Source organism: Macaca fascicularis, chromosome 4, assembly GCF_037993035.2.
Source record: "Macaca fascicularis isolate 582-1 chromosome 4, T2T-MFA8v1.1".
Classification (NCBI taxonomy): domain Eukaryota; kingdom Metazoa; phylum Chordata; class Mammalia; order Primates; family Cercopithecidae; genus Macaca; species Macaca fascicularis.
In genome coordinates this window covers 49,038,760-49,053,289 of record NC_088378.1, presented here as the reverse complement: position 1 = coordinate 49,053,289, position 14,530 = coordinate 49,038,760, and the positions used below count along the sequence as shown (strand labels likewise).

The 14,530-nt window shown below is 35.4% G+C and overlaps 1 protein-coding gene across 11 annotated transcripts in view; it reads right to left on the bottom strand.

Moving 5' to 3' along the window:
* UTRN (utrophin) overlaps nt 1–14,530 on the bottom strand; it is a 581,880-nt gene that overhangs the window by 30,262 nt on the left and 537,088 nt on the right. For all 11 annotated transcript variants that reach the window (XM_005552038.5, XM_005552041.4, XM_074037195.1 and 8 more), the window contains one exon: nt 3,105–3,241. In XM_005552038.5, coding sequence (XP_005552095.3) covers nt 3,105–3,241 — 137 coding nt within the window. The remainder of the gene's footprint in view (nt 1–3,104; nt 3,242–14,530) is intronic.

Here is a 14,530-nt window from a genome sequence, read left to right as displayed (position 1 = left end):
ACAAACAGGAGAATAAACAAAATCAAACTTTTTTATTACCCACTCACATAAATTGTGACACCAGAAGATTAAGCGGTCCTGTACTAGAAAGGGCTCAGCCGAAAAGTGAACTATATCAAATCCCGAGAGCTCGGTCTAAGATTAAAAAAAGAAAACCTGCCCACTACATCCAGTAGTTCATAAATCTTTCCAATAAGGATCTTGGGGCATCTGATGCAAGCTCACACTCCTTCCTTTTTCCTCTTGTTTCCTCTCACTAAAAATGCTTATAAATTCATTTTCAGTTGAATGAATTGAGGTGAGTCATTTTCAGAATTATACCCCAAAATCACAGTACAAAATTATTTGGCATGCTTTTCTGTTAACTTTTACCTAATAGAGTCACTCAGAATAGGATGACTGATGCCAGTGATTATTTTGACATTGAAAGGCAAATTAAAAATGTTTTAAAGGAGTATAAAATACACATCTATCTGCATGATTCCTGTGAAGGGTGTAGGTATTTGGGATGCAAAATGTCAACGGTTTAGCAAAAGATTAAAAGGCACATCACTTAGTTCAAACCTATCAAATTATCCCATAAATTAAAGCACCAAGTAATAATTTTGTGCCTCAGAATTATCCATTCCAAAGGTTAATTGGATGGGAGACAAAAAAGGTACAATTTTGTCTTTATATCCTAAGGCGTCAGCACAGTTAAAACATATATTAGCTACTAAGACAAATAAGAATCTATTAACACACAGGCTTTTGAAGGAAAGGATAAAAGCATACCCACAAACCAAAAAGAGGACCAAAAGTCTACTGTTCCTGAATGTATTCGAATAGCTCTCTTTAAATTGAAATTGCTTTATTAAAATCTTTTCTAGGGGCCGGGCATGGTGCCTCACGCCTGTAATCCCAGCACTTTGGGAGGCCAAGACCGGCGGATCACGAGGTCAGGAAATCGAGACCATCTTGGCTAACACGGTGAAACTCCGTCTCTATTAAAAAAACAAAAAATTAGCCGGGCCTGGTGGCGGGCGCCTGTAGTCCCAGCTTCTCGGGAGGCTAAGGCAGGAGAATGGCGTGAACCCGGGAGGCAGAGCTTGCAGTGAGCCGAGATTGCGCCACTGTACTCCAGCCTGGGCGACAAAGAGAGACTCCGCCTCAAAAAAAAAAAACAAAAAACAAAAAACTTTTCTAAATTATACTATGCAAAGGAATGTTTAGAAAGACATAGATCTTAATTGTACACAGTTTGATATCAAGTGGAAAGAATATATCTTAAGTGTACATAGTTTGTTACCAAGCAGAGTAATCATAAAGTTGAAATTTTTTCTTACATTCTGTATGTGTATGTGTTATACATGGACCTATCTAAATATGCATTTGCATTGTATTTCTTTCTGTATCACACACATGATATTACCTATAGAGAAAAAAAGGTATCTCCTATGCTTTGGCTGTGGTCTTTCTTCCATTTCTTAGCCATTCCACAAATAAAAGAGATAAACCGGCACATAAGTTTACCAAAGTTTGAGGTCTACAGGGATTTTTTAAAAATCGATTTTGGTCTGCAGACCAAATAGTGTATTCTTCTATTTTGACATGTTTGAGACATTGACTATCACAATGCACTAAAATATTACTATTCCCTGATTTTCTCTCATGTACAAAATAAAATGAACTATGAATTTGAAGGTTAAAGTTTCATTTCACAAAAACTACACTTTACATTTTGTATACTTCTTACTACAATTTTCTCTATTTTTTGTAAAGTAGAAAACTTCACACTTTTGAGTTTCTCTTCTCTAGTCATCTGAGACCCTGTCTTTCTCTGACTGGAACTTCATTATGCTGTACAACTAGGCACTCTGTTGATGATTAGTAATAAAAGCTCATTTTCCCCAAGATTCAACCACAAGAAAATGGCCTTAGCAGGAATATTTATGCTGACGTATGAAAAAGCAATTCAAAGATTTAAAATCTATTTTGATCCTAACACATAATTGTTTAGTGCCTTAAAAATACTTCTTTGCATTTTTTTCTGGGTTATTGAAAAACGTTTTTTTCTTTTCATTTCAGGCCATAAATTCTTATTCCCTTTGCTTTATAATCCCATAGTAATTTCACCATCTTGAAGCTTTCATCTATGCTAACCAACTCAAATTACACACTTGGAAGACATTTTTTCTATTTTATGTAATATATGAAGCTATCTCAGTTTGCTGTCTTCATTTTCAATAAAAAATAGATTAGAAACATAATGTGATATTTTAAAATTTTAGCATAAATATCTGAATCAACAGATTATTATTAATAAATTTATATTAAAGACATGCAAAAAGAGTATAAAACATACTATGAAAAATAGTAAAATACCCACCATAAGGGGAAAAAAAGGAAAATAAATAAAAGAATGAAAGACTATATAATGCCACAATTTAAGTATTTTTAGAAAGAGATGACCAACAAAAAAGATGACACCAGTGTGTATTAAGTTTGACATATTAATATATATTTTTAAAGCTTAAGGACATGTGCAAGGTTAAAATTGAAATTTTTTTTCTATTTTATGTAATATATGAAGCTATCTCAGTTTGCTGTCTTCATTTTCAATAAAAAATAGATTAGAAACATAATGTGATATTTTAGAATTTTAGCATAAATATCTGAATAAACAGATTAAGTATTATTAATAAATTGATATTAAAGAGATGCAAAAGGAGTATAAAACATACTACGAGAAATAGTAAAACACACCCCATAAGGGGAAAAAAAGGAAAATAAAAGAATGAAAGACTACATAATGCCACAATTTAGGTATTTTTTAAAAAGAAAAAGAGATGACCAACAAAAGAGATGACCAGTGTGTATTAAAGTTGACATATTAATACATATTTTTAAAGGTTAAGGACATGTGCAAGGTTAAAATTGGAATTTTGGCTGTGACACTGTCAAAAATGAATAGTAAAAATTCATGTTGTGAAGACTGATTCCAAGTTTAATCCACCTCCTCTAAAATGCAATTGGTATTAAACAATTTCTCGTGTTATTAACATGAAAAAGACAACATCATATATAAATGTTAACACTAGATTTAATATTAAAATCAAACTCACGTCTCTAAGTTGTCACCTTCAAGAACTGTCTGGACAGGCAGGTAACCAAGTCGAGGGTGTTTGGCAAAGTACTTCTTTGACCTGAACTTGTTCTTAAGCACCTTTGTGAAGTCTCGTACATCTTCCCCAGACGTTGTCTATAAGGTTGAAAACAATTACACTTCTCTCAGTAAAATGGAAGGCAATAGCTATCTATAAAAAAATCTGAGCAGATGTAAACTGATGCAATTAAATGTCAACAGTTTTGGTAGTTTTATGCATTTTTGAAATAAAGCACAGTCTCATGAAAACACTTGGCAATAAGAACTCATCACTAAATATATACAGTGATAAGTTTATAATTTTTCATTCTCTGTTGAAAATAAACCATAACTAGTTCATTTCCCCAATACTTTAAAACTTGGGCCAAAAAGTAAAATTAGTTTTAGAAATTTTTCCAAACTAATTTTTCTAAACTACTGGCTGGTGCTTATCACTAAAAAATTTTAAATTTGCTATTACTTTAGTGATGACAGAGTATTGTGGCTATTATGTGGTTTTAACTAAGCTGAGTTAATGGAAATTAGCCATATAGCTGATGCTGGCTACACGCAAGCCAGCATATATTCTAGTGGGGAAAAAGAAAAGACAATAAACAAGTGAGAAAGAGCAAGGCCACATTGGTGCTCTGTTTGAGAAGGAATACTGTCGATTTCTTTGTCCTTTCCTAACTAGGTAGACATATAATTATTTTACCTGAACTATATTTGTAATAATGGTATAAAATGTTACTGTTCCCTTAGGTATTTCTAAATGATTAGTTTGATAATCATTTAGGGTGATATGGACACTACCCCAACCCCACCTACCCCATCATCCTATCCCATGAACTATTGTTCTCCAAGCCCCAGTTTTCTACTGTACATCACAATTCTAGTTTCTCTTTGCAATACAGATATCAACTGTGATCCTTCTGAAGATGTATTTAAAATATTTACGTTATCTGCATAGAACTTAAGCCCATGATCCTCTGGTTCCAACTTGACTGCTCAACCTACCACTCATTATACCTCACTACCTCCTCTTAGAGACAGAAAGAGAGAGGGAGGAGGAGGAGGAGGAGGAGGAGGAGGAGTGAGAAACTTTCTTGTAATCACAGAAACTGAGTGACAAGTATATTTGCTTACCTGCTGCCTGCTCCCTGTCCCCGCCCTTCAGCTTTTCCTTCACAACATGCATGCCCAGGACTCACAGAAACTTGTTTTGTGGACAGAAACTTTTTTTATTTTTTTGAGACAGAGTCTCGCTCTGTCACCCAAGCTGGAATGCAATGGCGTGATCTCAGTTCACTACAACCTCTAATCCCAAGTTCAGGCGATTCTCATGTCTCACCCTCCTGAGTAGCTGGGACTACAGGTGTGCACCACCACACCCAGTTAATTTTTGTATTTTTAGTAGATGGGGTTTCACCATGTTGGCCAGGCTGGTCTGGAACTCCTGATCTCAAGTGATTCACCTGCCTCGGATTCCCAAAGTGCTGGGATTACAGGTGTGAGCTACACCCAGGCAAAAATTAAAAAGCAAAACAAAGCAAAACAAACAAACAAACAATTTTTGAAAACAACTAAGTTCTGAGTCAACCCCTATATAGTTTTGCCACTTTCTATCCGTTCCCATTCTATCAAAACATGTCTGCTTCTAGTAAATAATTAAGGGAACTTTTGATTCTCTCGGCTTGCAAAGCAGAGATGAGGCATGATTAAGCTGCAGCTACTTATCATTTAAAATTCATCAGTTTTTACACTGACAAAACAAAAACCTGCAACAAGGTGCCAGCCCCATGCTATCACCAGGCTTTGCCATCAGATTCACAATGACCAATCTTTTCCTGAATAACTGAATATTAACTACATAATGATCTGCAGTTATATGGATATAGGCCTTCCCAAATGCAAAGCAAAAGTGCAGAAGAAAAAGCTATTCATGAAAAGAAAAATAATTCAAGGAAACCCTGTGGAGGAAAAAGGGTTGTTATAAGATCTGACCATTTGAAGGTATTCAGCTCTTACCAGGCAGAAAAGGAAAAACAAACAAACAAACAAACAAACAAACAAACAAACAACAACAAAACCCGATTGTAGTTGGGAGCAAATAAGGAAACTTTTAGAGAAGGAGTATCTGGGTTTCAGAAAAAAGCCAAAAGGATATATCATCTACTATAAATGATTTTCACATCTTTTGCAATGGTTATCACAACTGCAGATAATTTAGTTTAGAGATATGCTTACCCTAAATGTTTTGGTAAGGAAGGAAAAAAAAAAGAAGTTTCCATAATAGAAATATATAAAGAAGACCTGTGTGTAAGGATAAGTATGTATGATCCAATTTATTTCTTTGTCTGCTCTTAGTACACTGTTAATATAGACAGAAATACTTAATGAGCAATGGACTCCAGCTTTTACTTGGGAGTAAACTCCATACCTAGCAATGCAAAAGTTTTGATCTCTTAGGCCAGTGGCTTTCAAGCCATATTCAGGTCTTCAACTCACAGCCCTGAGTGGAGTGAGTGGGTGGGAGAAAAGGCCAGGTGGGCAAGGCATCAGGCCCCTTACCCAGTGTACCTCAGAAAGGGTATGGTACAGTTTACACTTCAGTGGTTTTCAGTACCACTGATGGTTAAAAAAACCATCATCACTATCCAATTACAGATCATTTTCATCACCCCAAAGAGAAACTCTGTACTCATGACCCTTCTCCTCCCACAACTCGTGGCAAGCATTAATCTACTTTCTCTATGAATCTGCTTATTCTGGACATTTCATATAAACAAATTAATATAATACATGGTCTTTTATGACTTGCTTCTTTTACTTAGCATCAGTTCTTCTAGTTTATGTATATCTGAGTTCCAACATGAAATCTGGTTTGTGAAAAAATGACAAATTATTCAGAAGTGCAAGTTCAATTCCACAGCATACATTCTTTAGCTAAATATTTTCAAGACATGAAAGACCAAAGCAAAACCAACCAATAAACAAAAACAACCCCTCTCTATCCCATGCACAAAATAACCAACAACTACTTGCTGTCCCAAAAAGTTATAGCAGTTACTGAAATTAGAGTTGCTAATAATACTCATATTTATATGTTTTTTTAAAATAGTACACATTCACTCAGAAATAGCTTATTTCCTTGGGGAAAAGCTAGCATGAAGAGTTGTAATCTAAGAGCATTAACTCACTAGTGCCACAAACTTTATGCAATATTAAAAGAAAAAGTGAAAAGCAATTCATCCCAAGGAATTAGAGATTATATTCAGGTTATCAGAATGTAATTCTTCAGTTGGGGTAGAGCCAATAAAATGAATTTAACCCATTTTTACACCGAAAATGTTAAAACATTTATATATACTTGGTCTGATTTTTATTATATAATGGTAGTACCTAACATTTTTCTATTTTAAAATGCTAAAGTAATGGTTTGTTTAGAAAAAAAAGAAAAAGAAAGAAACAAAGAAAAAAAGAGAACCACCCACTTGCCATAATAAATATAACCAAACTCAACTCTATCTTTACACTAGGTACGATACAGTTTTCTAATTTTTAAGCAAATAACTTTTGATATTACAATAGAAAGATAAAATTGAAAGGAACACTCATTACTACACAAATTACCCAACATTTTAAATGCATTTCTTGGAAGATTCGGTTTCTGTTTATTCCTGTAAGAAAAGGAGAACAGATTTTGCATATCCCATTAGATCAAACACAAGGGTAACATGTTAGCATAGGACCTTGTACCTTATAAATTGTTTTCCTTCAATCTTATTTAACCATCATGGCCTCTCAGGAGATTATCATCAGGTTTTTGAAGCCTAAGTAAACTCACACTAAGCCTTTGATGGACTCCAGCCAAGTTCAGTAAGGAAAAAAATGTTTTTGAAAACCTGAGTCTTTAGAAAAATGGAACTGTTTTAAGTTTTGAAAGAGAAAGAATCCATCGCCATTCACTAAAATATCTAATATTGCATCCTAAATTTTTCCTTCATATTAAATAAAGTACTGCTTAGATGACATGTGGTTGGTTTTTTAAAAAATTGTATTAAAATGTCATTTTATAAATAGGCTGGATGCAGTGGCTCACACCTGTAATCCCAGCACTTTGCGAGGCCAAGGAGGGTAGATTGCTTGACCTCAGGAGTTCGAGACCAGCCTGAGCAACATGGCAAAACCCCGTCTCTCTAAAAAAAAAAAAAAAAAAAAAAATTAAAGAAAAAATGCTAGGCATGATAGCATGTGCCTGCAGTCCCAGCTACTTAAACAATATTTATATGGCATATGTAACACATATTTGGTGTCAGTACAACTAGAAAGAAAAATAAAATATACATGAAGGAATAAAAATAAAAAATTGCCAGCTATCTGACCATCCAGAGATAGCCATTCATAAAGTTTTGGTGGCTAGACTGATTTATTTTTATAATTCTTTTTATCTTAAAGTGAAACAAAATATTTACACAAAAATGTATGGCTTAATGAAATATTATCAATATACCACCTCAGTTGGAAAACAGAACACTGCTGCACATTCAAGAACCCCTTTCAGGGACAATTATCTTCCTCTCTCCATTATTACCATCAACTTCATTTTCTGAAGTAGTTCATAACTTGAATTGTGTTTTAAAAATAGTTTTATCACTCCAATGTCTATCCTTACCTGGTTTTGCTCATTTAAAAAAAATCTGATATATTTTAAATCACTTTTAATTTACAGATCCCTCCTCCACACCTGCCATTTCGCTACAGTTTGTCTGTTGGAAAACTCAATTTGACCTGCAGAGTTTTCCAGAGTCTGGATTTTACAGAATGTCTATTTTTGGTACAGTTCAGCACTTTCGTCTGTCCTCTTGATAACCTCCTGCAAATCTGCAACTTGATCCAGATAATGCATCAGACTTTTGTCAAGACAATTAGTGGTATTTGGCAGTGTTATAGGAGGCACATAATAGCTGTCATCTCTCTTATGTGATCTTAGCAGCTGTTCATGCTAAGTGTCCATATCCATTCATTGGGAATTGCAAAATGGTATCATCCTATCATTCATTTTTCATGTATTACTTGGAATACTTTGTGATTGTTAATATTGAGTGTCAACTTGATTGGATTGAGGGATGCAAAGTACTATTCCTGGGTGTGTCTGTGAGGGTGTTGCCAAAGGAGATTAACAGTTGAGTCAGTGGACTGGGAGAGGAAGATACACCCTCAAACTGGGTGGGTACCATCTAATCAGTGGGCACCATCTAATCAGATGCCAGTATGGCTAGAATAAAGTAGGCAGGAGAAGATGGAAGAGCAGACTTGCTGAGTCTTCTAGCCTTCATCTTTTTCCATGCTGGATGCTTCCTGCCCTTGAACATAAACTCTAGGTTCTTCAACTTTTGGACTCTTAGACCAGTAGTTTGCCAGGGGCTCTGGGGCCTTTGGCCACAGACTGAAGGCTGCACTGTCAGCTTCCCTACTTTTTAGGTTTGGGGACTCAAACTGTCTTCCTTGCTCTTCAGCTTGCAGACAGCCTACTGTGGGACTTTACCTTGTGATCATGTGAGTCAGTACTCCTTACTAAATTCCCGTTCATATATACATCTATCCTATTAGTTCTGACCCTCTAGAGAACCCTGCCTAATACATACTTTTATAAAGAAACACCACCACGTCTAACATTTAGGTACTCTGTGGTACAGCTCATTTAGAAAAGTCAGGATAAATGTTTGACTGTGTTGACTAATTTTCAATATCTCGAAATGGTTTTTTATCATTTTCCAAAGACGATCAATGCTTTTGTTCATTTTAAATATCATGAGGAACTCAAATACTTATAATGTATTTGATGGACTTCAATCTATTGCAATTCTCATTATTGAACGTCAAGTTCAGTTGGCAACTTTTAATGTGACTCTAACAGTCTTCAACAGCTTCCTTATTAGCTACTATTACAAGATGTTCCAAGCACACCTTTTAGGCCTTTTCAGTGTTAATAGGCTTTTTCATTGCACAGAGCTGGGAAATATGCATTTGAAGGTGAAATTTCTCTTGAAGTTACATTGATGATTCAAATTCAAATTTCTGATTTAACCTAACTCATTTTTTCAAAACCAAAAATCTGGTTCTCAAGGACACAAGAGATGAAGGACCTAGACAATCCCATAATTATTCATTTGCTTTCTTCGTATTACGTACATAATAGTCTTAGAACACTAATACCAATACTACCACTCATATGATTAGTGAAAACATTAAAATATAGATTCACTTTTCTATTTTCCCCCCATTCATAAAGTAGTTACACTGGCATGCTTTATTTGTCACGATATAATTTTGTTCCTTATCTCTTTTTCTTAAAATTGCTTTATATGAGATTTGGTCTTAATACTTTTGTGCCTCATTTTTCTTTTTGGTTGTATAATTAATTTTCCTAAACTTTTATAATGAAGTGAGATTGAGGAAAGCTTTTCTAAACTTTACAGAGATTCCTCTTTTTTTGCTTTTGTGTGGTATTTACAATTACAGTATGTGTCTTAATCTATTCAGTCTGCTATCACAGAATACTATAGACTGAGTGGCTTAAATTAAATAGTAGGAATTTATCTTTCACAGTTCTGGAGGCTGCCAAGTCCAAGATCAAAGGATTGGCAGATTTGTTGTCCAGTGAGTCTGCTTCCTGGGTCATATACAGCCGTCTTCTCACTGTGTCCTCCCATGGTGGAAGGGAAGAGAGAGCTCCCTGGGGTCACTTTTATGAATGCACTAATTTCATTCATGACAGCTCCATCCTCATGACCTAATGCTTCCAAGGCCCCATCTCCTAACACTATCACGCTAGGGATTAGATTTCAACCCATGAATTTTTGGGAGATATATACATTCCATTCATAGCAGTACTTGAGTTTGGGATTTCCTGGTCCTGTTCCCCCATACCCTCTACCAGCACACATGCACATTTTGGACTAGGCCTTCTCCTTTCATTTCTGTTGTCTTGAAATGCTCCATGTTGATTCTGTTCCCAGAAGTTTTGCTCAGCGTGAGACCTTCTTTCTAGCAGGAATCCCTGATAGGTCCAGCCTGAGAGCTCACAGCAGGCAAGAGCATTCTAGAAATGTCACACCTTTTTACCCTAGTCTCTGTGCGTGGCAAAACCCTTCCAGGTTTAGCGCTGCTCTAAAGCCAGCTTTCCATTAAATATCTGTTGCCTATTTTGGGGGCTATCCAGTTCTTAGGCACCCTCACTTCCTTCTCTTTCCTCTCATACAGGCAGTGATGTCTTGTACGTTTTGTGGCTGGTGGTGGCTTGTCGCCACCTGGATTTATTTTGGATCTCTCTTGTCATCTAGTTTGGTTGCAAACATTGTACATTTTAGTTTTGCTGTCTAGCCATTCTCTTTACAAATGTCTCTTTATAAATGTAACTACTTTAGAAATGGAAGGAAAATGGCAAAGGCAAAAGATATGAAAAAACTCTGAAGCCATGCTACCACCATCTTCCCCAGATGCCTCTGGACTGATTTTCAACAAGCACATAAAAATTCACATATACAAATTAGGGTTGTCCTTCAAACTGTCATTTTTGGAAAGCTAATGATGGTGACTCACTGTGAAAAATATTTTAGAACTGAACCTACACAGACAAGTGGGCATGTGAATTCTGAAAATGTACTTTACTCCACTGTATTGCTATTAAGTAGCCGTAAGACAATGAACATTTACCTGTATAATAAGAATTAATCAATTTTTTATTTGTTCCCCACCAACTAATATAAATGAATAAAATATGGAAAGTATCACTGAACTATGAAATGTACCCTATGATACATCTATTTGTAGCAAAACCCTAAAGAAAAACCCTAAAGAAAATCACTTGTAAGGCAAAATCAAATAATTTTTTACTTTTGAGATTGTATTTTACCAACCAAAATACAGTTAGGAAATTTTAAATTTTCTTGACATTTTATCCTTGATAGAGAAGAAATATAGATACTTCACATGGGATGTAATTTAGAGTTACTATATCTTTTCCTTGAGTTTGTGTATCTCTATATGAATGCATGTGTATCCTTCTATATGTCCCTGTTCATGTTGCAAAGTGTATAATCTTACTTTATGCTGAAGTCTATGCACTACTGAACTTCAAAAGCATTAATATATGGCTGAAAGTTCCCTTTTCACTAATATGTATCACAAGGAGCAGCAAGGATAAGGTATAGAAGAATCTAGAATGTAGAAAAGCTAACCCCCCCAGTATTCATAATCAAGTGATCCTTGAATAAACAGCTTTACTAGGTCAGCTCAAAGGACTCTTACTATTATCCCTGAAGACCCATAAAGCAGCACACAAAAGGAAACTATTTACAATGCTACCAAATAAGCTAAATCCTGTAACACATAACTTCTAATTACCAAACAATTTAAACAAAACAAGATAAAGAACCACAAAAAAAGAAACAAAACAAAACAAAAAATATTTGTTTTAATTCTCCCAACAATTTTTTTGGGGGGCCACTTCTTAACTTGAGATATCAGTATTAACTAATTCCTTAATGCTCCGAACAGTGGATTTAAACTGTTAATTACAAATACGAATAAGTTACATACAGAGGAAACCAAGGACTTACAAAGAGGTAAATCAAGGTTATATATTAAAAAAAAAAACACAGTCATTTGGCACAGAAGCAGAATAATTAAACATTATCATTTGGATCATGCACAAGTGCTAAAATCATTGTTGAACAGCACCCTCATTAGCAAGAGTTACTTCTTAAATATAGAAATCAGTAGTCCCAACTGGTGTACGCATACTGCTAAGCGGTACATTTCATTATCACAAGCCTTATTTTAAAGACATTCTTAACAGGTTTTTTTTTTTAAACTATAAAACAATCTCTCAGTTTTTATTTAAGTTTCAATGATTTCAACAAGTTGAAATTCAGACACATTTGAATTCCATGGATAGGATGCAATCAGTAAGAAAAGCTCAGAGACTTTCAAGTCCTAATGAAAAAATATGAAGCTAAAAAAATTAGCATTAGCAGAATCACCAAGGAGTCAAGAATCAGTAGGATGATAAGTCATCCAAAGTAAAATGGATTTTGCCCAAACCTCACCTGAAAAGCTAATGACAAATCTAAACGCACTGGACCTACTGGGAAAACAACATAAGGTGAGCAGAAGCTGAAACACCACTTCAGGATGCTGAGGTCAAAGAAACAGCCGTGATGCTGCGTTTTCAGTATATTGGCAAACACCCCACATCACATCTGAAGAGACAAGACTGCCAAAAACCAAACTTCCCTAATTCAAGGTAGAGCTTTCCAAAGAATGAATCAGCATTTTTAAAATATTTGATTTTTATAGTCTTACGAAGTACATTGATGCTGGCAGGGGTGGACAGGATTGGTCAAAACAACTGCTTCTAGATTTTTTTTCTTTGTTCTTTTTGTTTTTTGTTTTTGTCTGTGAGTTTTATTTTTGCCAATGGCATATAGTTCATTTAAAAAAGGCATAATTTATCTTTTAACTTAAAAAAGAAATTCGATTTTTTTACTACAAAATTGTAATTCTTCTCACTGAAAATATGATTCTTCTCATGGAAAACATGTAATTTTGGCGTATTTCCCTATATGTTAATCAATATTAACAAGAATGCGTTTGAACCTCTTGCTTTAAAAACAACTGTATTTGCTTAAAACCTGCAATATAAATCTCTTTTGAGTGGTATTAATTTAATAAGCTGCTTCTCATCGAGGTATTTTTTTCTTGTCGTCGCCTCTTCTCACTAAACTCATCAAAGTTACCAGTACAAACTAGTCCTATGTAAAGCTCAGCAATTGAACTATGACACTGACAATGAATCTACCCTTGCAATTGAAATGCTGGAAGTAGCTGATGCTGTTGACCTTTCAAACTACAAAATTCTGCAAATATCCCGTCTCTTCTCCCTGAGCAAACATGTCTCTCAAACCACCTTTCTATCCTGGCTAACCTTTCCTTGCCTATTTCCTCCTCCTTTCCTTTTACTATTTCTTCCATTACCTTGCTCTATTTCACATTTTCTCCCCATGGATGGGGTTACTGTACCTCACCATATGCACACAGCCTATCTACCTTTCTTTCTCCATTACAATGGATTTTGTGTTCTTTAACACATTCCCTTACATCTTGTTCATAATTACTATTTCAACCTACCTCCTTGAATCAATCCTGATGCTCCCGGGATAATGCCATCTCCCATATAATCTTTTTCATTAGTGGCTGTATAATCTCTCTTTCATAAAAACTAAGAGAAAAGGATGTTTACACTTGGTAAGAGTTCAGGACACACTACCTCCAAATATGGCACATTAGGAGAACAGCAGATGTAGCAAGATCTCTCTGACCTTCTCCCACGCTTCTTACCTAAAGGGTCATAAGACCCTTAATCGAGAGGTGCCCTCCTTATTCCTGGAAGGAAGAAACATCTTTATCACTGAAGACAGGAGGACACAGAGAAGAATCCGAACAAACAGGCCTTGCTAAGTTCCCCTAGTTCATTAGCATTAGGTCATATCTTCTTATTCAATCATACTTTTACACAACTGTCCACTCTTCATCAAACCTAAGCATAAAAATACACAGGCTTCCATGTTTCTTTGGGTCTTCTCTTCCTGATGAAGGCTTCCATGTAATGTAAAATTTATATTACATCAATTTGTATGCACTTCTCTTGTTAATCTATCTTTTGTTACAGGAGCCTCAACTATGAAACTAAGATGGGAAGAAAATATTTTTTTTTTCTCTCCTAAACACCCTTTCCCCCTAAGCTTCATCTACTAAAGCCAATGTGCCCTTCCCCTCTCCTTTGATGGTACAATGCCAGACAGGGCTATCACCTGTCTGTCACTTCAATTCTAGAGATGCAGTGATGACTTTCTAAAAGCCGTCTCATTTCTAGAACCTTCTGTGTCCTACTTCAGTCACACATTGGGGTGTGGCCATACCCCAGGCCTCATCATAACTTAAAACAGCTTTTAGTCCAAAATCTCTAACTTGAAAAAATCTCTCACTGACTGGAATCTTCTGACTCTTCTTCTCACTTCTTATATTACAAATAAACCTCTTCTTTCCCCATCATCTTGATCTCTAGCCCTTTATCCCACCATGAGATTTCTTCAGCATGAGAATACCTCAAATCAACCACAGTATCATTAACACCTTTGAATTTTTCACTCCCTTGGCCTTCAAATATACTTTTCATCTTTTAATTCCAAAGCTGCTGAGCAATGATGGAGTCACAAACTACAAATCCTTGCCAATTAACCTCAGCTGCACTCCTGTGGCAAGGTAGCAATCAGTTTACTCATCTCTGTGTGACTCATGATTGACCCTAGTAGCTATTCTAAACATTTTCCATTTTTCTTA